The sequence below is a fragment of the Theropithecus gelada genome, chromosome 6 (assembly GCF_003255815.1).
Source record: "Theropithecus gelada isolate Dixy chromosome 6, Tgel_1.0, whole genome shotgun sequence".
Classification (NCBI taxonomy): Eukaryota; Metazoa; Chordata; class Mammalia; order Primates; family Cercopithecidae; genus Theropithecus; species Theropithecus gelada.
This window is the reverse complement of record NC_037673.1, coordinates 146,992,710-147,017,716: the sequence shown is the minus strand read 5'-3', so window position 1 is coordinate 147,017,716 and position 25,007 is coordinate 146,992,710. Positions and strand designations below refer to the sequence as shown.

The window sequence follows — 25,007 nt, the reverse complement described above, 5'->3', positions numbered from 1 at the left end:
TATTTTTTAGGCAAGTTCTTCAAGAGAGGCCACAGAGTCCAACTCCCTCCATGCATCTAAAAGGTAAGGGAAATGGGGTAAAACAGTAAAAGTGGCTTGCCCCCCAGCTACCATATACATTAGTAGCACAAATGGTTCCAGCTCCCAAATCTCCCCTCGGTCCAGTGCCCGACCCCCAGGGCTTCTGAGCAATCCAGCTTGTCTGAGGGCTCATGATCTGAGATGCCCCCTGTGGCTGCCCCAGGATAGGCCTCTGCTCTATCTGGGAAATCTTCCATTCATAACCCAGTGGAAATGATCTGCGTTGACCAAGTCACCATGTGCATATGTGAGTGCACACGTGTGGGCACGTGTGCATGCCTGAGGTGGCGGGGACAAGTGGGCTTTGGCCATGCATGCAAACACCCCTACTCCACCCTCCCCTGCAGGCCTTGCAAAAAGGTCAGACAGACAGGACCAAGGTGTACAAACAGAACCCCACTTTATTAGCAGTTAGTTCGAGATTGTACATTAATGGAGGAAGGTCTCACCTTTAACACAACCCAAAACGGCTGGTTCGAGAGCCCTCATCAGGCGAACTGGGTAGCACCCCCTCTCCCCCACTCTCCCCACCCCCCTACAAGGGAAGGAAACCTCTGCCTGCTTCCCCAGTGTGCCCCCCACCCTCTCCAGTTGGCCCTCTCCTCTCCCAGGAAATGACATGAATTTCATGCACAAATTACAAAAGGAGCCCTCTTGCTAATAATAAAAGCTAACACAGTCATAGAAAAGCCTCTCCTCCCTCATTCTCCTCCAGGGCCAGAAAGAAGAAGAAGAGCAGGAGGGATGAACTTCTTAGGATAAAATGCAGCCAGTTTCCCCCAGGTTCTTGGCATTGACCCCACACAAACCCTATGCCCGTTCCTTGGGGGAGCTGAAAACTCTCCAGCCGGCTGAGCTGGCAAGGGCAGCCGGCCCAGAGCTGTCAAGCCAGGAACCCAGTGTTGCCTCAAGGGCCTGGGCAGCAGGGGGTCTAGGCCCCCCTCATCCTCACATCAAGTAGAGCAGAGCTGCCTCCTTGGATGTGTGAAAACCCCTGCCGTGGCCCCTATCTGCTCATTCTACAGATGAAGAAATTGAGGGCCTGGGAGGAAGATGGTCAGGCAGTCACTAAATGCACCCGGCTGGGATGAAATTTCACAGCTCCTGCTGCCAGCCAGGGCTCTTCTCACACCACAGCTTGTGGGAGGCAGTTCCCCATGTAGGCTTTTCCCTGCTGCGTCCCAGAGCCTGGCTCTGCTCCAGTGCACACAGACCATGGGCCTCCAGGAAATGAGAACCCTGGGACCCCAAAACAGAAAGAGAGAGACATATGATGTGTTTGGTGCCCTGCGGCCCATCCCCAGGGTCGAAGGCCCAGCCTTCAGGCATGCAGCCTCCTCCTTCCAGAGCCCTGAGTCCTTCCTTTCGAGGCCCAGATATTGCGGCCTTCTCCAGGGAGCCTTTCCGGGCCCTCCCCAGAGCTCTTGCTCTAACTGGCCCCTCTGCTGTTTTGGCACTTGGTACAGGTGACAGTGGAGGCACACCTTAGGCAGAAGTGAAGCTGTCAAGCCAGCACAAAAGGCAAAGTCTCATGTAGCCTAAATCATCCTTGAAAGTACAGGAGATAGAAGAAGTGGTTATGTGACACCATGAGCAAACAAGCTGACAAATTCAGAATGTGGGGCTTCAACAGGACAGCAGGCCGAGGGCCTCAAAAACAATATCATTTAAAACCTCAAAGTGAGCTGAGGGAAGACCTTTCAGCATTCAAAGGGGTTTTTAAAACATAGTTAGAAAATGCAGTGTGCACCGCAACTGGACGCTGACTCCACAACCAGACATAAGTTACCTGGGAGACAACCAGGGGGATTTGAACACAGATTGGATAGCAGACGTCGTTGGGAAATGACTTCTTGTCTGGGCTGTGATACTGGGCCAATGTGTAGGAGAATGCCCTAATGCTTAGGAGATGCAGGCTGAAGCTTTCAGGTCTCAAGTTTCATGGTGTTTGCAATGTACTTTTAAATTAGGACAGAGAAAATATATATGTACACAGACAGAGAAAAACAAATGTGGCAAAATGTTAATTTTAGATATAGATGCTGGGGAGTGGGCATTCATAATTAAATGTTTGGTAAAACATTTTTGTACTTGCTCTTGCCACTAACAAGCCAGTGGGCACAGCTCTGTGCTGGGACCACCAACCTCTGCAGGTCAGCGCAGCAGTCCTCCTTTGCTGGGAACAGATGGCTTCCTTAGCTGGGCCCAGAAGCACTGATTGCTCATCAGGGGGACTCAGAAAAGGCCCATTTTTAAACTTCAGACTCATCCTCCAAGCAGCAGGACGCTCCACCACAGAAGGCTCCGGAACCCTGAATGACAGGCAACTGCAGGTGACACTCGCACCTGCACCCACCCTGGGGCAAAGGCTCATGGAGGGGACCACAGAATAGGTGGTGGAGCCACCTGAACAATTAACTTCAGCTATTTCTCTCTCCCTTTTTTTGGCCAAATGCTGAGAGTGAATTGGTGGACACTGAAGACCGGTCTCGCTTGCCCCACTCATCTGTGGCTTTCTCTTCTCGGGAGGGGGTGTCCGTGTACCCATTAGCTGACAGCCCCTCAGGCAGCTTATCTGCCTCTCCTTCTACCCACCCCCACCCATACCTGCAAGTCCTGGCAGTGTCTGGGCCTAGTGGGTCTTCAAGAAAGGTCTGTTAGTGGGAGGGGAGGTGGCAGCAGCGACCCCAGCAGATAGACTTAGAACACATGGCAGGTCCAGTCCCCAGGCTTGCAGAAGGGCCCAGGCAAAAATCCAGATCTCTGTTGTCACAGGATTTCCAACTGCCTGCTCCTTCCCACAGCCAGAGGCAGAGATAAGTGGAGCTCCTGCCCCAGGCCAGCCCACCTCTCCTGCCTTCCAGGCTCTGCGACAGAGGCCTCCAGGCCCAGAGGGTAGATTTCAGAACCTGGGAGCTGTAAGATCCTCACCCATCCCGCAGCCTGGTCCCCTCACTGACGGATGGGACTCTGGAAGTCACTGCCCCTCTCTAGGAGCCCCTGGCTCCATGGCATGGGCAAGTCTTCACGAGTGTACAAGCAGACATGCCACCCTGTCCTCAGACCCTTTGCTGCTCATCCCTGCTGGCCCAACGATGCCCAAGTTTCCCAGGCTTGCAGGCCCCATTGAGAGGCATGATGGAGACACTGCTCTGTACACCATGAAACCACCTGCAGCTGGTCCCACTGAGTGTCCAACTTCTTCATCCCAGCAGTGAACTGGAGAAAAGGGAATCAGCTCAGAACAGACCCAGGCCCCCACAGGCTGGGGAAGGACCCCTCGCGGGAGAACACGACAAGGATGCAAACGCAGACCTCGGAATGCGAAGGCTCAAAGGCACCCTGGCTGGGAAGGAGTGGTTTGTCCCCATATCCTGGAATGACCATGGTGTGACGGAGGAAGGGACAGGAACCTGGCACAGAGTAGGGTCCCAAGGATGGGCTCAGAGGCAGTGTGGCATTGGAAGAGCACGACAGGACTTGGAACCGGGAGCCTTGAGTTCAATGCCCAGCCCTGCTCCCAGCTGGCTCCATGACATCGGCCAAGCAGGCCACCTCCCCTTTCTGGACCTGTTTCATACCCGTCAAAAGACCTTCCAGCCCCAAGATGCTAGAGTCTTCCGAATAAGACAAGGCTCTCTAGAAAGTATTTCCTGGGGGTCAGAGGGAAGCAGAATTTGGCAGTTGGAGGGGGCCAGGGAGAGGCACCTCAGCCTCAGTCACTTCACATTGTTATACGGGGTGGGGTAGGAGCAGACCCCAACCAGAAATCAGCCCAGAGATCCCACTGTCTCCAAGGAGCCTGGAGACAGTTCTGTGGGCCCTGGTGGGCATTCCAGCTCTCAGGGCAGCTCCCAGCCTAGCACCATGTGAGGGAGAGGGGGTGGGCCAGTTTTTGACCCCAGCTCTCCTAGCCCAGCACTGGCTGTTTCCTTTGGCCAAAATCCCCTCAGGGTCACCGGACTTCACACAGCCCGATGTCCTGGAGAGAGCTGGTCTTCCCTGCACATCTCACCACCTCTGTTCACCTGGGGTAGCCCCAGAGCAGCCATGGCACTGGGAAGGGCCCCTTCCTGCTGTCTCCTCAGGCCCCAGGCCACTGAGGACACAGCCTCCCTCCCTGCCACCTTATTTCTAGCTCTAAGACAGAACGCCCCCTGAGACTGGGGCTTACCACCACTTTGTATGACTGAATTAAAAACAAACCCAACCAAAAAAAATAGAATATATATATATATACACATTATATATATATATAACACAGTGCGACCCCAGCACCCAGGGTATAAACTCTGGCACCAAGAAAAAAAAAACCAAAATATTAAAATACTTTAGCTTCTTAGTATTTGGGAGGTTAAGGGGGTCTCTGGGAGCCCTCCGCCACAGGTGGTTGAGCAAAGCCATGGCTGGCAATCTCGCCAGCTCGTCCACGTCTGCCTGGGCCTGAGGCTGGGAGGGTGTGGGGACCGCATCTGTACATGGGAACATGTTACTGGCAGAACCCTGGCCTGCCTCAGTCTTTTACCACAGGAAACACCACACATGTCATATCCCAGGGGGAAGAAAGGGGTGCAGGTGGGGCCCAGAGAACCGAGCCCCATGGCAAGGCAGTGCCCCAAGGCCCCATGGGAAGCCTTGAGGATGGGGTGGATACTGTAGGAACCAGAGATTCTTTCCCCAGAACAGGAGGGTGAGATATGAAGGTAGGAACCAGATGTGGAGGCTGGGAGTCCTCTCGAGGTGGCCACCCTCCCATCCAGCCTAGGACTGACTCTGGGGACCCAGCTGGCCACTTGGAAGAGCCTGGCTCGAAACAGTAAGAGAAATGTCCAGTCTGTCTCCCCCCGCCAGGCTCTCCTCCCCTACAGCCTGGAGGACAGGGACAAATGGCAGCGAATACTGAGGGGCGCCCTGCGGAAGCAGGGAGTGATGGGTGACGAGAGGGGACGGTCGGCGGAACACAGTGAGGGACAGAAAAGAGCCTCGTGGACTCCCTCCTACCAGGAAGCGGCCTCCCCAGGAGCGGCTGGGAACGGAATGGACCTCTGCTGGCGAGGGAGGTCCCGTAGGCCACAGACCCAGCGGTGGGTGCTCCGAGGTGCTTGCAGACCCGCCTGGGTGCTCCCCCGGCCCCACCAGGCCTCCACAGAGTATTGCTCGTAAGTACGTGGCCGCCCGGGCCCAGCTTCGCACTCTGCAGGTCAGTCTGGCTCAGCGCGTGGCGGGACGTCCCGGCTGTCACAAACTTTCAGTCTGGCTGTGGTGGCCGCGGCTACCTGGTGTTCTGGAGGTCCTCTCGCAGCCAAGTGGGAAGCGTCTGGCCCATCTTGTACAGCAGCTTGGAGAGCTCGATGTTGTGGTCCCGGTAATAGTCCTTCAGGAAGGCTCGGGACTGTAACGGGAAGGAAAGCTCAGACCTTGCGTGCTGACTTAAGAGTGACCTCCTCTTTAAAATCACCATGCTCGGCCGGGCACGGTGGCTCACGCCTGTAATCCCAGCACTTAGGGAGGCTGAGGTGGGTGGATCACCTGAGGTCAGGAGTTCAAGAACAGCCTGGCCAACATGGTGAAACCCCATTTCTACTAAAAATACAAAAATTAGCCGGGTGAGGTGGTGGGCACCTGTAATCCCAGCTACTTGGGAGGCTGAGGCAGGAGAATCTTTTGAACCCGGGAAGTGGAGGCTGCAGTGAGCCAAGATCACGCCATTGCACTCCAGCCTCAGTGACAAGAGCAAAACTCTGTCTCAAAAGAAAAAAAAAAAAACACCATGCCTCTGGCACCACCCTCTATATACCTCTTATTTATCCACAATATCCTTCTAAATGGTAGCCTCCAATCAGGAACTCCCAGTTGGCAGGAGCATCAAAATATATCTCACAAGGTCAAAATTCTTCTCATAGGGAGAGGAGACAGAATTAATAATCAAAACCCAAGGCAGGGCAGGGCCAGGCATAGTGGTTCACGCCTATAATACCAGCACCATGGGAGGCTGAGGAGGGAAGATTGATTGAGCCCAGGGGATCGAGGCTACAGTGAGCCGTGATCACACCACTGCACTACAGCCTAGGCAACAGAACGAGACTCTGTCTCAAAAAAAAAAAAAACAGAAGGAGGAAATAACAAGACCCACAGTCTGTGACCTTTTTCCTATATATTTTTTTAAATTTCCCCTATGTTTTTACACATGCTGTTCTTACCCAGCCTCCCATTCCATAAGTCCAAATCCTATAAAATGGATCTCATCCTTCTAGGTGCAACTCCGGAGACCCCCATCCCTCCTTTAAGGAGCCTTTCTACCCCTCTCAGCTTTAAGTGACATTCCCCTGTTCTGAATTCCCACAGCACTCGTGTGCCCTCTCTGACTGCGCGCAGCACTCTCTGCCTGTATTCTACTTACTGGTGTTGGGACTCATCCCCCTCCAAGGCCAGGAATTCCTTGAAAGCAGAGAACATCTGTGACTCATTGTCAAAGCCCCACAGCACTCAGCCCTTAGTAGAAGGTAACCAACACTTGTTTGATGAAATCAGTTCTGACCCACCATGTCTCAGCCCCCGTTTCCTCCTCTTACAAATACTGTCCAAGAAATGCTAAGGCCATGAATGTGCTGAGTGCATGGTAAAGGGAACAGAACCCCCCTCAACCCCATACAGGGATCCCTTACGCTTATGCAGGTGCCACAGGTAGTGTGTCCACCACTTACATCCAAGTCCATCTCGGGATATTTCCGTCCCTTGCTTTTGCCCAGACACTTGGTTTTTCCTCCTTCGAGCAGTTGGCACCAAAATCCTTTCTTTGGATCAAACCTGCGGAGGTGGGAAAGTCTCTGGATGGGAGCTGACTCAGCCCACCCACTTCCCACCTTAAAGCTATGTTCATGGACCCCAGGAATGGCCGAGTCCAGGGAATCTACTGCTCCTGAACCCACAAGGACTGTCAGCGGCTGTGTGCCATCGGTGGGACCAAATGTGTCCTAGGCTACACTAAATGTGCCTGCCCTACTTCCCGGCGAAGGGCAGCTCACACACTCTGAGTCTTCTCTTCTCCAGCCCAAGCAGCCACAGTTCCTTCAGAGTAACTTTTTTTTTTTTTTTTTTAAACCCAAGAAGCCTTCTTTACCCCTCCCAGGGTCCATGGGGGAGGGGGGCGTTTAATGGAGGTTCTTTTGCTTTTTAATAAATTTCGTCTTTATCAAAACATGCAGTATCCACAGCTGCACTTAAGCATGCCTATCACTGGAGAGTTTCATTTTTTGCAGTAAACTTCAGAAATGACACAGCAAGACTGCCAACACCATCCTGTCTTCAAAGGCATTTTTGGGATATGAGATCCGAAGCTGTTATGAGAAGGGAGGAATACTGACATCAGAATTTAGCCCCGGATCAGGAACTATGAGGAGATCCTTGAGCGTGAGGTCATCAAGAAAACAGAATTCCCATGAATAGCGGAGGAGAACAGAGACCTCTGAATGGGTCACAGGATAGATATAGACGATGACGATGATGATGGTGATGATATTGATGATGATGACAACAACAGCAGCTACCATTTACTTAGCACTTAGTGTGTGCCAAGCACTCAGCTAAGAGCATGCCAAGCATGTACTAAGAGCCCCACATGAAGCTTTCATTCAATTCAGTGACCTTCAGGAGGCCGGGATTATCTTTATCCCCAACTTACAGATGAGGAAAGTGAGGCTTGAAAGGCTGAGGAAATGGATGTGGGGCCCTAACCCAGGCATCTCTGACACCATGGCCCACAGCCTCAGCAGGTGGCCCTTCCTCCCTCAAGGTGAAGGACTGACTTCCCTTCTCCACCTTCAACTCCCACAACAGTGAAGAGGGAATATTCTCGTTGCAAGACTTTCTCAAGAATGGAGCCAGGGAGTGTGACTTGATTCCTCCTCTTGCGGGTCCCCTCATTCAGCTGAGTGTGTCACTTATCTGTGACATAGCACAGGAAAGCAGCCTTTCCCAGCCCTGAGCCCATGCAATGCGGGCAGGCACTTACTCACAGCGGGAGGGCATTCTCAACGCACTTGCACCATGTTCTGAGTGAGTAAGGTTATTAACCGTCAACAACATTTGTTTCCTTTTCCTGAAATTATAAGTCAAAATCTAATGCTGGCCGGGGGCGGTGCCTCATGCCTATAATCCCAGCACTTTGGGAGGCTGAAGCAGGCAGATCATTCAAGACCAGGCTGAGCAACACGGTGAAACCCCTTCTCTACAAAACATACAAAAATTAGCCAGGCATGGTGGCACGTGTCTGGGGTCCCAAGCTACTTGGGAAGCTGAGGTGAGAGGATCACTTGAGCCTCAGAAGTTGAGGTTGCAGTGAGCCAAAATCATGCCACTGCACTCCAGCCTGGGCAACAGAGTGACCATGTCTCAAAAAAAAAAAGAAAAAAAAACCTAATGCTAAGAAAACCTTGTGGGAACTGGGGCTGCTTCATTACTGATCTAATTTACTTACATAAAACACTCTGAAAATGTTCAGCCCAGACCAAAAAGAATACCCCAGGATGGTCGGACCAGAGTAGAACAGATCCATCACCTCCCTTTTTCTTAAGGTGATACCTTTATTAATATGACTTAAGTCATATTAATAACTTTTCATACTTGCTGACTCTAATTAACCTCTCTCATAATTATTCAAGCCTTCAGCTTTTTTGGCCCAGGTCCCTAATCAGGGAAATAACCTGCAAAAATGCAAACGCAACACTCACGCCAAGGTTTTGTGGTAGTCAATGGTGTTGGTCACCCCAAGGAACTTCTGCACCATGTCCATCACTTTGGCAGGTTCTGTTCGTAGCAGTTTGCCATCCAAGACCAGAATCTGGAAAGGAGGAAAGGGAGAAAGGGGATCGGGACCTGCTCTGACTTCGGTGGCAAACAAGGGCAACAGCCACAGCAGCAGGAACGGGCCTGCTTATAAATACGGGACCCTGCACCCTCTAGAATCGGGCTCCTCCTCCCCCATTGAAGGGGAGGTATCCCCAAGCTCAGGCCTCTTGTGGTCTCATGCCTGCTTTCCACCAGCTTCTGCTGCCCAATGCCATTTCTCCTAGAGTTTAAGCTCTCACCAAAACTCTGCCTGCCCCTCAGGTCCCTACAAACGTCCCTCTCTGGCCTCTCTCTGAGCTTCCAGTCCACATCACTCTCCTGCTCAAACACTCCACAAGTTTGCCTAAAAGGCCTGGTATGGCCGGGGATGGTGGCTCACACCTGTAATCTCAGCACTTTGGGATGCTGAGGCGGGCAGATCACTTGAGGTCAGGAGTTCAAGACCAGCCTGGCCAACATGGTGAAATTCCGTCTCTACTAAAAATACAAAAATTATCTGGGCGTGGTGGCGCATGCCTGTAATCCCAGCTACTTGGGAGGCTAACGTGGAAGAAACGCTTGAACCCGGGAGGCAGAGGTTGCAGTGAGCCGAGATCATGCCACTGCACTCCAGGCTGAGAGACAGAGCGGGACTCCGTCTCTAAATAAATAAATAAATACGTAGCTGGTATGATTGGGTTCCTGCCCACCCCTCCAATCAGCCTCTCCCTACTTCACCACGCCCAGGCTCCTCACTCCCACCTGCCTGCCTCAGGGCTTTCTGGGTCCCTTTAGGGCTACAGGGTCTGTGGTGACGGGACACAGGCTTGGGGAGTTCAACCTTGGGGTAAACAGGTCTACCGTCTTTTTAGGCCAGATACAGTGGCTCACGTCTGTAATCCCAGCACTTTGGAAGACCGAGGGAGGATTGCTTGAGCCCAGAAGTTTGAGACCAGTCTGGGCAACATAGTAAGACCTTGTTTCTTAAAAGAAAAAAAAAAAAAAGTAGCTGGGTACAGTGGCTCACACCTGTAGTCCCAGCTACTCAGGAGGCTGAGGTGGAAGGATTGCATGAGCTCGGGACATCGAGGCTACAGTGAGCTGAGATCACACCACTGCACTCCAGCCTGGGCAACAGAGTGAGACCCTGTCTCAAAATAATAATAATAATAATAAAATATTTTTATAGACCCAAGGGTCTAGCTCTCCAAGGAGGGCATATCTGTCCCCGTGGCTGGTGAGAAAGAGTTGGAGGCTCTCCGCTAACCACAGCAAGCCAGTACTGCGACTGCCCTCACAAGGGTCAGGGACAGGCAGCTACCTGGTTGGCGTGATAGGCACTGAGCCAGCGCTCGATGTGGGTGGCGTACCAGCCGGGGACCAGGCAGCGGTTCTGGAGGGCACGCAGCTTCGAGGATGCGTCGGAGCCGGCCGTAATCACCTCATGGAAGGTGTACTTTAGGGCCACTGGGTCGTCATGGGCTCGCTGGTGCTGCAGGCAAGGAAAGAGGGTCAGCACACCACATGGAGGGCACAAAGGAAGTGGCCTCAGAGGGACAGCAGCCTGCAAGGTGACCAGAAGATCCTCAGCTGGACCCAGAAGCTCTGGGTCTGAGTCCTGGCTCTGCCTCTCACCGTGTCCTATGTTAGGGGAAGCCACTGCTCCCAGAGCCCCAATTTCTGCATCTTCGAAATACGGGAGCTGGACTAAATCAGGGTTTCCTGAGGCTGGGCATGGTGGCTCACGCCTGTAATCCCAGAAATTTGGGAGGCTGAGGTAGGTGGATCACTTGAGGTCAGGAGTTCGAGACCAGCCTGGCCAATGTGGCAAAACCCCATCTCTACTAAAAATACAGAAATTAGCCGGCATGGTGGTGCACGCCTGTGGTCCCAGCTACTCGGGAAGCTGAGGCACGAGAATCGCTTGAACCCGGGAGGCTGAGGTTGCAGTGAGCCGAGATCATGCCGCTGCACTGTTGTCCTATATAGAAGGCAACCACTCATAAATGCAATAAAAACAAAGCAATGTTCTCAAACTCCAGCCAGACACAAATGTCTGCAACAGGCCCTGAACTTGCTTTCTTTGTTGAAAGCAGAGGTTGGCAGTATTAGAAAGGACAAAAGACCACTTGCACTAAAGTGAGCATTTCTCCTTTATGGAAATCAGAAGGATTGGGAAAGAACTATAAAAGGGAGACTGGCTGGTCTGAACCACCTAAAATAATGCCATGGGAGGCCAGAATCTGCAGAATTCACTAAGTCCAGAAGTCCAGAGCTCGGGCACCTGTGCAACGGGCACTACCCCCCAGCTGCCAATCCCCTCCCCTGAGGATCACACACAGCCCAGGGCCAAGACAATATGGTGCACAGCAGCCTCCTCCTCATCCCAACGTCCTTCTGAGATAGGCCACTGCCCTTCCTCTCCTCCAGCACCTTCCCAGGTCCTCCTGGGGACAATGAGTCTCCCTTCTCCTTCTCTCCCTTACCCCTCTTGACCATGGACAGAAAAAGGAATAGGGTCTTAGATTTAGAAGACTTGGATTCAAATGCCACCACATGAAACTTGCTGAAACTTGGTTTTCTCATCTTTGAGAAGGGGACACAAACATGAAACCCCTCCTCTGTCTCTCCAGTGAGGTGGCAGATGTACAGCAGTGTCAGTGCAGAACAGGGACTGAGCCAACCTGTGGCGGCTCCCTCTCCACCCTACATTCCCCCATGAAAGCAGACTGCTCGTTCCCTGCACAGCACCAGGAGGCGAGGGCACGGCACGGCAGAAAACAGAAACACTCGACGAGGGTTTCTCGGTTTTCTTCTCCTAAAGAAAAAGCCACAGGAAAGCAGACATCAGGGCATAAACAGAAGCCCTAGAGAACAAGAGTAAGAAGGGGCTTCCCCATCAGCCTCAGCGAGTGGCAGGAGGAGAGACTTCCATGGGAGCAAAGAGGAGGCAGGTGCCAGCCTCGTGGACGAGACCACGAGGTCCCAGGCGGGAGGCAGCCACTGTCACAGCTGAGAAAAGAGCCTCAAAGTGGTGGGTCAGGCCAGGCCTGAAGAGGCTGTCCCAGCCAGGACAGGGGACACTTCTCTGGCAACCATGGGCTATAAGACCCAGGGCCCCACCCCCTCCCCAACACCAAGCACAGGCCTAGTCTGCTGGGTTAATGAGGATGCTCGGGACCTTGGCCTGGACAACAGGGTGGCTTTCTGCTGGGGCACCACTTCTGAATCACAGTTCTTGGCTGTGTGGTATAATCACAGGAATGCTGGCAGCCAGGGGAGGGACTCCCCCTACCCCACCAGGGAAGGCCTGAAAGCATTCCTGCAGGCTCAGTGGGCTGGCATGCAGGAAATTAAGTCAGGCCACAGGCATTAAAGAGAGCTATGGTTCAGCCATGCGTGGTGGCTCTGTAATCCCAGCACTTTGAGAGGCCTAGGCCTAGGTGGGCAGATCACGAGGTCAGGAGTTTGAGACCAGCCTGGCCAACATGGTAAAACCCTGTCTCTACTAAAAATACAAAAATTAGCCTGGTGTGCTGGTGCACACCTGTAATTCCAGCTACTCAGGAGGCTGAGGCAGGAGAATCACTTCAAACCGGAAGGCGGATGTTGCAGTGAGTTGAGATTGCGCCACTGCACTCCAGCCTGGGCGACAGAGCAAGACTCTGTCTCCAAAAAAAAAAAAAAAGACAGCTCTGGTTCATACATGTCCCAGAGAGAGGCTCGGATCCACACCCTCTTCATCTATCACAGTCCAGGTAACTGCCTCACCTGGTCAGGTGCCCGCCTTCTCCACTGTGAATGGCAGTCTTGTGTCTTGTCCTTCCTTGAGCTCCCACTCCCACCCGTGTCCAGCGAGGAAGCTACAGTCAGTATGATCCTGCATCGCTGTTCACCAAATCTAAGCTTCCTCAAGGCGTAACCAGCCTCCACCTCTCGTCAGTGTCAGAATCAGAGGCAGGACCCCGCATGATGCTAGGAGGGTGGACAGTTAACTGGTGGCTGGCTTTCCATTTCCGTCTGTCTCCTCCACCAGGGACTCTATTCTCAGCCACCACCATGCTCCAGGTACCTGGCTCAGGGCTAGCACACAGTAGGTGCTTACTAACATCTGTTGAGTGAGTAACTGAGTGTCAGATGTAGCCCTGCGTCCCCCACACAGGGATTCCACCCCAGTCCCACTCACCTGGTACCAGGAATAGGCCCGGTCCGCAGGGTTGATGAGGATGGTCAGGACCTTGGCTTTGGGCAAGAGGGCTGCTGCCCGCCGGGGCGCCACTTCTGAATCAAAGTAGTTGGCGCTTTTCTCAAAGTAGAAGTCAGAGGTGGTGTTGGAGGGGATGGGGAAGAACTCCATGTACCTGTAGGAAGCCCAGAGAGGGGGCTCACAGACAAAACTCATGAGGAGTGGGCTAGGGGAACGCAGCACAAGGGCGAGGCACTGGGGTCGAATGTCCTCAGAGAGCAAGCAGGACACTTTGCTCCCAACCAAACAAGGACTTGCCTCCAGTAGGGATTCTGGAGGGGAATGGCCTCTCCGCAGCCTCCCTGTTTCAAATTTGTTCCTTTTCCAGAAGATTCTGGAGTTGGCAGGATCTGAAGACTTGTGGGTGCGCCGTCAGTTGCAGGTCATGGGGAGGGGGTAATGCCCCTAAACTCTAGGATCCCGCCCTCTCAGCGGCTCCAGGCTAAACTCCCAGGGCTGTCACTCTCTCTGCCTCTAGGGGGCGAGCTGGGGCTCAGAACAGCTCCAGGGCTGCCCCAGGAAGGGTGGCACAGAGCAGAGGAGGCCTCCAGAGGGCGGGCTTTCTTTCCTGACCTGGGGGAACACCTTCTAGGCCGTCACTGTGGACCAGGACCTCCTGCTACCCACAACCCCTCCCCAGTCTGCTGTGGGTGAGCACGGCTTTCCAGACTAATGCCCATATCCCACCAGAGCAATGGCCATCTCTGGATGAAGGAACCTCTGGAAACCAAATGAACACTCCAGACCCTCGCAGGGGAACCTACCTATGCAAAATCAGAGTCCAACTTCTGGGGCGTGTGGGAAGCAAAGTCTACTCTCATGAAGGGTACAGGGTCCCTATCCTATCCTGTGAGGTAGGGCTGCTCTAGGGTGGTCCCAAGGATGCACTTCATCAGAGCGTTCTGGGGGCCTGCTAGATTCTTGCTCCCCACTTTAGACCTACCTACAAAATCCAGCTCTTGGGAATCAGGCCAAGGAATCACGCTTTTTCTCATCTTTCTGAATTTTCTTTGCATGTCCACAGTCCTTTGTTTACAATATCTCAATTGAGAAAGCTCTGAAAACACAGCTTTGTTTCCTAGGTTTGTAGCAAAGCCGTGTAGCAACAAAACCTGACTTATTCCTCTTACTTAGTGTAAATATTCACATACTTTGCTACATAGTAATGAATTTGCTACCGGGTACTGCCCCAGGCATCGCTGAAGATGTTACTAAATATATGGTTTCGCACCACATTACCTTTCTAAAATCTGAAAAATGTTGACTTCAAATAATCCATCTGGCCACAATAGATTTTAGATAAGAGACTGTGGACATGTTAGAAATGCAGGGAGATGGGCCAGGCACGGTGGCTCACACCTGTAATCCCAGCACTTTGGGAGGCAAAGGCAGGCGGATCACGAGGTCAAGAGTTCAAGACCAGCCTGACCAACATGGTAAAACCTCATCTCTACTAAAAATACAAAAATTAGCCAGGCATGGTAGTGGGTGCCTGTAATCCCAGCTACTTGGGAGGCTGAAGCAGGAGAATCACTTGAACCCAGGAAGTGGAGGTTGCAGTGAGCCGAGATCATGCCACTGCACTCCAGCCTGGGTGACAGAGCGAGATTCCAGCTCAAAAAAAAAAAAAAAGAAAGAAAGAAAGAAAGAAAGAAATGTAGGTGGATGGACAGATGGACAGATGAATAGACACAAAGGCAGACAGACAAAACGATGATACACAGATAAAAAAGAGAAATATGCACAGAAAAATACTAAAAAACAGATAGAAGTCCCATAACATCTCCACCCAGGGAACCCACTGACATAAAAATAATCAATAATGGTAATACATGGACAAGGTTTAAAAAGGCAAACTTTGCAGTCCATGCACGTGATGACTGGGTGTTCACACACGTGTGAGGTGTACCCACCTCGAACCTTGTTATGATGTTGGCACATTACCTGCCTGACATGAAAATTTTTAAAAAAAGAAAAAAAAAGTCGAATAGAGAAAGACGCCAACTGAAAAGGTGGAGAGTAAAACCATCTCTGCTCCGGTCCCCACACCCTTAAGAGAACCTCTACTAGGACCCTCTGCTGGGAACCTCTACAAAGGTAACCTCTGCAGGCTCTGGTGGGAAGCGGCAATCTTAATGACTTCCCCAGGTGATACCTGAAGACCAGGGACCTGTCCCTGAAGGGCGCGCAAGAACACCTCTGCTTCACAGTCAGCCACACGCAGTGAGGAGGGCCAGAACATTTGGATTTCAGACCTTAAGACCCTGGGCAAACCCTTCTCCTCCCCAAGACTCAGGATGTTTCTCTGCGAGCAAGGGAGGGGTGGACTTCAACTTCAGCGTATGACTGCAGGCAGTAGAGCAAAGGGGCAAAGGGCCTCCTCATCGAGTGTCCTCTCTATGACAACGCTTTCACACCATGATTCAAGGGTCACTGCACTTTGTCCCTGTTTACAGGAACTACAGCTGTGTGTGAGCAAGCTCCAGCTGCTTCCTGCTGTGGCCATAGCAGACTCCCGGGAGGCCCCAGGATGGCCTTCCCATCCTGCTGTGGACAGAAAGGCCAACTCACCAGTCGATGCCTTTGTGATAGTTGTGGCCGTTAAAAAACTGGATCTCCTCAAAGGTCTCAGAGCTGGGGTAGTTGCTGCTTAGGTCAGGGTGCATGCCCAGGAACAGGTAGAGGGCAGTGGTGCCTGTGGGGAGGGTAGACACCTCAGACCCAGGGCCCAGTCCCCAGCCAAAGATAGAGTCTGGGTTCTGGGCCTAGCTCCCCATGACCCACTGAGGGATCCTGGGAAGGTCTCTGCCTTTCTCTGGGTCTTAGCTTCTTCATCAGTGCAATGAAGGAATTACTAAATCCAGGGTGGTAAATATATGGCATGCATGTGGACACCGCAACTCCTGTACCTACTGCAGACATCACTAATCTATCACAGCATTCTTCACTAAACAAGGACTTGGCCTCAGAATCCTCCTCACCACTGCACTCTGGTAGCCATGTTTAACTGACTGCTGTCCCCTCAGCATCCCAGAAGAGCTGGCCCTTTCCAGCTCTGGGCCTCTGTCCTCTGGCACTTGGTAGGAGCTCAGGGAAAAGGGAGTTTGTGACCCTCCAGTTCTGTTAATGTGAAATTCTTAAAAAACTAACAAATCTTGTTTCCATGTCTCCTCTTCCCAATACCCTCTCCTCACTCACGCACCCTGCCCTAAACCTACCTCCTCCTCCGCAAGTTCATTCACTTTCTGTGATATGAATCTATAGTTTACATGCTATAATGAGAGAGCCCAGAAGAGAAGGAAGCTACAGAGTTTTGCGATTAAGAGTGTATGTTTCAGGGTCACAGAGACCAGAGTTCAGGACCAGGAATTGCCATTATTACCTAACTGAATGTGTTAAGGGAAGTCACGACTTCTCTGAACCTTGAATTTCTGTCCATAAAATGGGAGTGCCTATTTGTGCCTTGCAGGGTTGTATGAATGACAAATGCTTAGCCATCATGTCACTGCTTCTCCCTACTGCACCTCTGGCAGACATGGTTAATTGATCACAGTCCTCTTTATACCAGTTTTGCTTGGCACTACTCAAACTTACAGAGCAACTGATCTGGGCTTCTCTGACTAGACTTGGAGACTTCCCAGGATGATGCAGAGAGAGCTCCCTGAGGCTATGGTTCAGGGTAAATAGGAGAACTCCAGGCCCCTCCTCCACCTCTTTCCCCTCCATACTGACAGGCAATTTGTGTTCACCCCAACTTCACTCTTACTTCCTGGGAAAGAGGGAGCAAATTATCCGGGAGTGGGGCCAGGGCGAGGCAGTCCTCAGAATTCTGTGGCTGAGACAGCAGGCAGTTGGGGAAGCTGGGTCAAGAGCAGAGAAACCTGCCTGTTTTCTGGGGGCCAATGATGAGGAGCTTTGGGAAGCGGTCACACGTCTTCTCCTTGGACCAGATGTCTTTGTGACGTTTGTCCTCGCAGGGGTCCTAAAACAACAGTGGAAGGGACGTGTGGGGCGCCCCAGAACCCAGTCAGCGGACTCTCACTGCGCATGGATATGTGGCCCTTACAGCCCAACAGGCATAATACCTACATGCTACATGTGTCCTTGTCACATCCCCACTCCCAGACACTGAGCCACTGACAGGCAGGCTCCACTTCTGGTCAGTTTCACGTCCCCCAAAGAGCCTGGCAAAATGCCCCTTAGCACATAACAGGAACTCACAAGCACTTGTTGAATTTAACTGGACAAGCTGGGTCTGAACCAGGGGGTCAATAAACGTTTCCTATAAAGTTTAGTAAATCTTTGGTAAGTGTTCAGTAAATATTTTAGGTTTGGGATATGGAAGTTTCCATTGCAACTACTCGACTCTGCCGTCATAGCATGAAAGCAGCTATAGACAGTACATACAAGAATGAGTGTGGCTGTCTGCCAATAAAACTTTCTTTACAAAAACAGGTCTCAGGCTGGATTTGGCCCATGAGTCATTGTTTGTGGACTCCTGGTCTGAACTATGAGACTGTCACCAATTCCAGCTTCTGCTTCCACTTTTTAACAACCCATAGGAGCAGATTTTACCCAAAACTGGCCCCCAAACCCTCCCATCAGTCCCTTTTCCCACTCAGAGCCTGCTGGAGTTAGAAGAGATACAAGAGATTATCTAAGAGTCTGACCAAGACAGGGCAGTCACTTTCTATACTTTGTCTGCACTGTGTTCACTTGGAGTTGTTTTTTATTTTTGAAACAGGGTGTCACTCTGTTGCCCAGGCTGGAGTGCAGTGGTATGATCACAGCTCACTGCAGCCTCAACCTCTAGGCTCGATTGATCCTCCCACCTCTGCCTCCCGAGTAGCTGGGACTACAGACACGCACCATCATGCCCGGTTAATTTTTGTATTTTTTGTAGAGACACGGTTTCACCATATTGCCCAGGCTGATCTTGAACTCCTGGGTTCAAGCAATCCGCCCACCTTGGCCTCCCAAAGTAATGGGATTACAGGCATGAGCCACTGCGCCCAGCCCACTCGTTTTTTTTAACACTGTTTTTTCCAAGGCTATGTATGACTGCATGCATGTAGGTCTGCATGGGGAGGTATGTACATGTATGAACATGCATGTGGGCACAGGAGTGAATGCACTCATACTGGTGAGTAGATGGAGACCTGAGTTTACATTCGAGCGAGAGTGTGAGGGCATGATGGCTGAGCCTTGAGTCCATATCTGGAGTGTATGCCTGTGCGTGGTGGCATTCCATCCCTGCAGCAAGGTGCCCAGGCTGCCCAGCCCCCCACCTGCCACAGTGGGTCCTTCTCCTCAGAGAAGATCTGGAAGTACTTCTGGGCCAACTGCACAGGGGGCAGCGTCTGCAGCCGGAGGTTGGTCCAGGAGTGCAGGAAGCGCACCAGGTGCTTGAAGGTGTACAGGCCCAGGCGGTCATTCCCATAGTTGGACAGGTGCGTCATGAAGATGCTGATCTGCTCCAGGGGAAGGGAGGAGAGAGGCAAGGCCCATCAGTGTCTGAGCCACCCTCACCGCCAACTCTGATCCTTCTGACCCTGCCTCAGCTTGCAAGGCCCCTGATGACCAGCGGAAGTTACGCTGGGGCTATCAACAAACCTGCTGCGAGTACTTAGATGAGGCAACAGACGAACCAGGCCTGACTGACCCCAAATATTACAGTCCTGAAATGGAAAGCAGACCCAAATGTGGGAGCTATTTGGGTTTTGTTTTGTAAATGTTAGGGGTCGGGTGCATGGAGGATGAAGAGTACTCAGCCCACAGAGCTGAATAACAACCACCACTTGAAGTTTATTTCATATTATTAAAGTAGAGGTAATTGTTTGCATTTTGCAAATAAGGAAAGCGAGACCTAGAAAACTCAAATGCCATTTATATATGTGTGTGTATCTGTGTATGTGTGTGTATGTGTGTATACACATATGAGCAAAGACTGAAAGGGAACATGCATAAAAATGCCAACACTTTCGTATTAAAGTACATGATTAGGAAAGAAAAAAAAAAGCATGCTCGGATTCTTTAGCCAAGGTCACACAGCCAAGGCAGGACAGGGCCAGCACTGGTGAGTGGATCTCCCAACTGCCAGGCACTCACTCACGCCCCTCCGCCCTTTCCTGGCTCCAGGAAGACTGCGCCAGCTGCAGGCGGGCTGTGCAGCAGCCCCTTCTCACCAGCAGTCATAGGCTGTGCGGCACTCACAGGATTGAGGAGCACGGTGAGGAAGAGCTCGCCCCCGTTGATGATCTTGTCCAGCTCGCTGGAGCCGCCAGGGTACTCGTTGTAGAAGATGGTGTGTGTGAAGAGGCCACAGGTCTGCCGCGGGAGAACCTGAGGAGGGGGTGGGGGAGAGGAGCTATGGTGCCTTCTGGCATGATGGTGGTGGGAGGACTTTTCCTCAGAAGAAGGCCTACCTGCTCCTCAGAAAGGCCGTCTCCATGTGGCTGCACAGCCCCGACCCTTGGGTGCAGCCTACAGCACAGCGTTCCCCCCGGTGAACTACAGGCCCCTGCCATTTTACAAACTTCACTGCTATTCTCTGCACAAAATGAGCAGACCTCAAAGTAACAGAGTGGGAATGCTTCTGGAAACCTGGACTGCCGCAGCCACGGTCCTTGCCTGGCCCTCTCTGAAGCAGCTCTCCCGGACATGCTCTGCAAGCCCCCTTGCAATATTGGAACCTCACCTGGTAACACTCGTTGTCACACACTGGGTTAGCCATTTGTCATCTGTCTCCCCTCACGAAACTGTGAGCTCCAAAGGAGCAGGGAATGTGCCTGCCTTGTCACCACCTCATCCCTGAAGTTCAGGGTTGAGGACCTGAAGGAGTGCCTAGAGTTTAGCACAAAGGTCTGGTGCTGAGGTCAGTGGGTGGATGGATGGATGGACTGATGGACAAATGCACAAACCTTGCCTACCCACTGCTGCCCCAGCTCAACTGATGACAACTCATCCTTCTAGCACCTTAGGCTAAAAACCCTGCAGTCATCTTGGACTCCTCTCTTCCTCCCACACCCTACATCCAACTCATCTAACCACGGGCCTAACTATTCTAAGCCCAGAGTATGGCCAAGTCCCAACACCAGGCCTTGGTCCAAGCTGCTGCCCGCTCTGGTCTGGAAGACCGCAGTGCCTCCTAACTGGTCTCCCTGCTGCCACTTTTGTCCCTTACAGTCTCTGCTCCACACAACAGCCAGAATGATAGAAATCCCTTTCAAAGGTGAGTCAGATCATGCTCCATTCAAAACCTTCCCACCTCAGCCTAAAAGTCCATGGCCATCCAATGGCTGGCCTTACATAGCCCTATCGATCTGGTCCGTCACCCACCCCTGACCTCATTTACCACCATCCCTCACTCCCCTGCAGTCATCCTGGCCTCCTATTTGGCCCTCAAACACAGTCAGCACAGCCTGCTTCAGGGCCTTTGCACTTGCTATTCTCTGTCTTGAGTGCTCTTCCTCATGAGGCAGCGTGGCTTATTCCAGGAAGACCCACCTAGCCACCTTATTTAAACCAGCTTCTCCTCTTGCCAGCATTCCTTCCTTCCATTCCCTGCTTAACTCTGTCCGTGGCACTCATCACCATCTGACCACTGTATACTTTACACACGCAGGAGCATATGGTCTGTCTCCTGCCACTAGAATGTCATACAAGGGCAGGAACTTTCCTCTGTTTTGTGCATTTCTGTGTCCCCAGTGCCAAGGGATAGATGCAAGGCTGGGCACAGTGGCTCACGCCTGTAATTCCCAGAACTTTGGGAGGCCAAGGTGGGTGGATCCCCTGAGGTCAGGAGTTCGAGACCAGCCTGACCAACATGGAGAAACCCTGTCTCAACTAAAAATACAAAATTAGCCAGGCGTGGTGGTGCATGCCTGTCATCCCAGCTACTCGGGAGGCTGAAGCAGGAGAATTGCTTGAACCCAGGAGGAGGAGGTTGTGGTAAGCTGAGATTACACCATTGCACTCCAGCCTGGACAACAAGAGCAAAACTCTGTCTCAAAAAAAAAAAAAAGAAAAGAAAAAGAAAAAAGAAAGAACAACAAAAAAAAAAGGGATAGATGCATGGTAGAAGCCCCAGGGGGAGGATTTTTTTTTTTTTTTTTTTTTTTTTTTTTTTTTAGACAGTCTCACTTTGTCACTTAGGCTGGAGCGCACTGGCACAATCTTGGCTCACTGCAGCCTCGATCTCCCAGGTTCAAGTGATCCTCCTGCCTGAGCCCTGCAAGTAGCTGGGACTACAGGCATGCACCACCACACCTGGCTAATTATCAGGTATATATTTTTTTTTTAGTTTTTTTTTTAGTAGAGATGGGGTTTCACGATGTTACCCAGGCTGCTGTGAAACTCCTGGGCTCAAGCAATCTGCCTCCTTAGCCTCCCAAAGTGCTAGGATTACAGGTGTGAGCTACCACGCCCAGTCAAGAAAAAAATTTTTAATCAGCAAAAAGACTGTAACAGAGCCCTGTCCCATGTCCTCATCAGAAACCTCTTTCGAGAATGCTCACTATTGCTTGATCCTCTGTCACAAAAGCTAAGAAAGAGCTCATGAAAGGGGCCGGAGTGGCAGCCCACCTTCCCTGGGACAGAGCGCCTCGGGTGCCAGAGGAGGCAGCAGAAGCTGATCTGCAACCCCTAAGCCAGCAAACCGGAGCCGCGCTTCCCAGGACAGCGTGTGCTCTCCATTCTGCCACCTCCCAGGCTTCAGGGGCCCACTCACCATGATGCCATTGTGGATGAAGCCACGGCGGTAGCGGGCTGGCTTCAGATGGGGGTACTCCTCCGTGCTGGTCACACGGATGCTCCACACCTGCTTCCAAGCCTCGTACAGCTGCACGTGCACGGGGTACACGCCCGAGTGGTGGGGCGCCACTGCATACCCCATGTCTGTGGGAATGCCATGCTCCTAGGGAGAGGATGACCAGGCCAGGATGAGCATAGGGGTCCTTCCCCTTTGGGCCTTATTCCCCCTTTGTAGAATGGGAGAGAGAAATCAGAGGCTAGGTCAGCAGGGCCGCTGGTCTGAGCCTTCATGGTACAGATGGAGAAGCTGAGGCCTGGGAGGGCAAGGAATGTGTCCAGAACCTCAGTGTGGGCAACTGGCAGAGCTGGGAGTCAGGTCTCCTGACTCTCGGTCCGGTGCACACGCCTCTAGCACAAAGGACTCAAGTACCCTGTAGTAAGGGACAAGGATGAGGGCCTTTCCTGCCTTCTCTTCATTCTACCTAGCACCCAGGGCTCGTTCCCTCCTCATTGAGCACCTCTTCCAGCTTTCCAGAGCCTCCCATTCTAATAAGAGCTTGGGCGCAGGAAACAAATGGCCTGAGTTTAAGTCCCAGCTGGACCTCTTAGTAGCTGATGTGACCTCCCTGAGTCTTGGTTTCTTGTCTGTGAAGGGGTTATTCTCCTGAGGCTTCAAGGAGACAGTGGTTATAAAGGCAGCTCTCCCTGGGCCCTGGCCCAGAGGCGTTAGTAAAAATCCATCACAGCAGACTGCAAAAGCAGCAAGAGGCCAGCAGTCTGGACCTCCAGCCCAACCCTTAACCCACCCCGCTCTGCCCTGTAGGGAATCTTACTCACGACAGCGAACTTCTTGTTCAAGGCCATCTGCTCGGCCAACACGGACTGGTTGTGGAAAAGGTGGGGCTGCATGTGGCTCCACATGTGAGGGAACCACCAGAACTCCTTGACATACGACAGCAGCAGATCATCCCCAGCGTCCTCAGCATCGGTACCTGCAGCAGCACAGGCAGCTCAGCCCCGCCCATTGGGCCATGAGGCCCTCTAACCTGGGCCTGTGCCTGGGGATGGGAGCACATGGCCACAGTCCACTCAGGAGCTGCCTGGAAGAGTTATCTGGGCTACAGCACAGAAGCAGACAGAGCCCCAGCCCAGAGCCCTGAGTTCTAGTCTAAAGTGTGCCCTTGACTCAATGGGGGACCTACGCCAAAACTACCTCCTCTCTAGATCCTTGGGCCCATCTGCACAATTCGGGGTCTGGAGTCAATGATCTCAAGGGTTTCTTCTACCTCTGACATACCTGCTCTGATTCTATTCCAATGATCCAAATCAGGTCACTTGTCTTTTATCTAATGATCTATGGAAGCTCTTTGTATATATCCAGGATGTTTGACCCTCTGTCTCAGATGTATTACTACAACCACCTCTGATATGCTAAGGGTTACGAACATAAAAAACAACCAAGCACAGTGGCTCACACTTGTAACTCCAGCACTTTGGAAGGCCAAGTTGGGAGGATCGTTTGAGCCTAGGAGTTTGAGACCAGCCTAGGCAACATAGTGCGAGGCCCCATCTCTACAAAAATTTTTAAAATATTAGTAGCTAGGCATAGTGGCATGCACCTGTAGTACCATCTACTCGGGAGGCTAAGACAGGAGGACTGCTTGATCCCAGGAGTTCAAGGCCACAGTGAGCTATGATTGCACCACTGTACTCCTGCCTAGGTGACAGAGGGAGGTCCTGTCTCTAAAAATAAATAATTTCTTTTTTTTTTCAGACAGAGTCTTACTCTGTCACCTAGGCAGGAGTACAGTGGTGCGATCATAGCTCAATGCAGCCTTGCATTCCTGGGATCAAGCAATCCTCCTGCTTTAGCCTCCCAAGTAGCTGGTACTACAGGTGCATGCCACCACGCCTGGCTAATTTTCGTATTTTTAGTAGAGATGGGGTTTCGCCATGTTGACCAGGGTAGTCTTGAACTCCTGACCTCAAATAATATGCCCACCTCAGCCTCCCAAAGTGCTGGGATTACAGGCTAAGCCACCACGCCTGGCCAAAAATAAATAAAAAATTTTAAAAAGAATATAAAAAATGCAGACAACCCAGGATCACTCCTATTTGGCTTTGGGGCTATGTTGCATATACCCCTCCATCTGCTGAATTACTGACTAAAATGGTTTTCTTAGAATTCAAGAGAGGCTGTCTCACTGAGGCCTGGGCAGAAGGCAGCTAGGGGAAACAGTCACTGCAGATGACCAGCTCAGGGGCTGTTCCTTCCTGCCCAGTCCCTGAAGGACAGCAGATGAGGAGAGAACAGTAAGTGAGAGAGCCCCAAAGAGGAAGGAAAGTGTGCACCAAGCAACCTATAGCCCTCACCCTCAACCCTTAGGACTCTAAAATAAACCCAGGACACTGGTCATCTAAGGTGGGTACAATTACAGGGCATCTTCACTTTCTATGCTACATGTTTCTGTAATGTTCTTAAAATTCAACCAGCTTCTTTCATAAGCAGAAATAATACACATAATTTTAAAAGATAGGAGGGAGAGGTAAGAGGGAGAAGATACCCCACCGAGGCTAGCACAGCCCGAAAGGCCAGGGAGGGACAAGCAGCTGCTGTTGCTGCCGCTGCTGTTGTCCCCAGATGGCCTCTGCCTGGGTTGTGACTGCTCTTGTAGGCTGTTGGCTCCAGGGGGGGCAAAGGGGTCACATCTGCCCCTAATGTGGGCCAGTAAGCCCACCTGCTGCCCTCGTGGATGGATGCTTTGAGGGTTTGGGTGCTGAGGATCCTGGTAGTTGCTAGTGAGGGCAGAGGCAGGCCCACTTACCTGTGTGGAAGAATTTCCCTGAGTAGCCCAGGTTGAAGGTGAAGTTCGGGATGTGTGCGCGTAGTTCGTTCTGTGTGTCAAACAGGGCCTAGGACAGGCAGGGGAGAAAGGAAGAAGTGAGGGAAAGCCAGGACCTCCCTGTTCCTCCCACTGAAGGCAGTGAAAAAATGTGGAAGCCCCTTGTTCAAAAATTATAAAGAATGTCAAGGACGGCGTGGTGGCTCATGCCTGTAATTCCAGCAGTTTGGGAGGCCAAGGCGGGTGGATCACTTGAGGTC

The 25,007-nt window shown here is 51.9% G+C and overlaps 1 protein-coding gene and 1 non-coding gene across 3 annotated transcripts in view; one reads left to right on the top strand and one right to left on the bottom strand.

The window, feature by feature from the left end:
* Nucleotides 1-464: 464 nt before the first annotated feature.
* The window catches only part of NDST1 (N-deacetylase and N-sulfotransferase 1), a 72,222-nt gene continuing 47,679 nt past the window's right edge, over nt 465-25,007 (bottom strand). Inside the window, exons 5-16 of one of the 2 annotated variants that reach the window (XM_025387862.1) lie at nt 24,730-24,817; nt 22,742-22,896; nt 21,882-22,067; nt 19,367-19,495; nt 18,442-18,624; nt 17,039-17,135; nt 15,725-15,848; nt 13,094-13,268; nt 10,229-10,399; nt 8,811-8,920; nt 6,786-6,888; nt 465-5,473 (exon numbers count right to left, since the gene is read on the bottom strand). In XM_025387862.1, the coding sequence (XP_025243647.1) occupies nt 5,354-5,473; nt 6,786-6,888; nt 8,811-8,920; nt 10,229-10,399; nt 13,094-13,268; nt 15,725-15,848; nt 17,039-17,135; nt 18,442-18,624; nt 19,367-19,495; nt 21,882-22,067; nt 22,742-22,896; nt 24,730-24,817 (1,641 nt within the window). In that variant the 3' untranslated portion in view covers nt 465-5,353. The remainder of the gene's footprint in view (nt 5,474-6,785; nt 6,889-8,810; nt 8,921-10,228; nt 10,400-13,093; nt 13,269-15,724; nt 15,849-17,038; nt 17,136-18,441; nt 18,625-19,366; nt 19,496-21,881; nt 22,068-22,741; nt 22,897-24,729; nt 24,818-25,007) is intronic. The other variant, XM_025387863.1, reaches the window with a different exon arrangement.
* Nucleotides 15,008-15,107, top strand: LOC112627296. The gene has a single exon (XR_003120138.1). It is a non-coding gene; the product is annotated as a small nucleolar RNA U13 (small nucleolar RNA).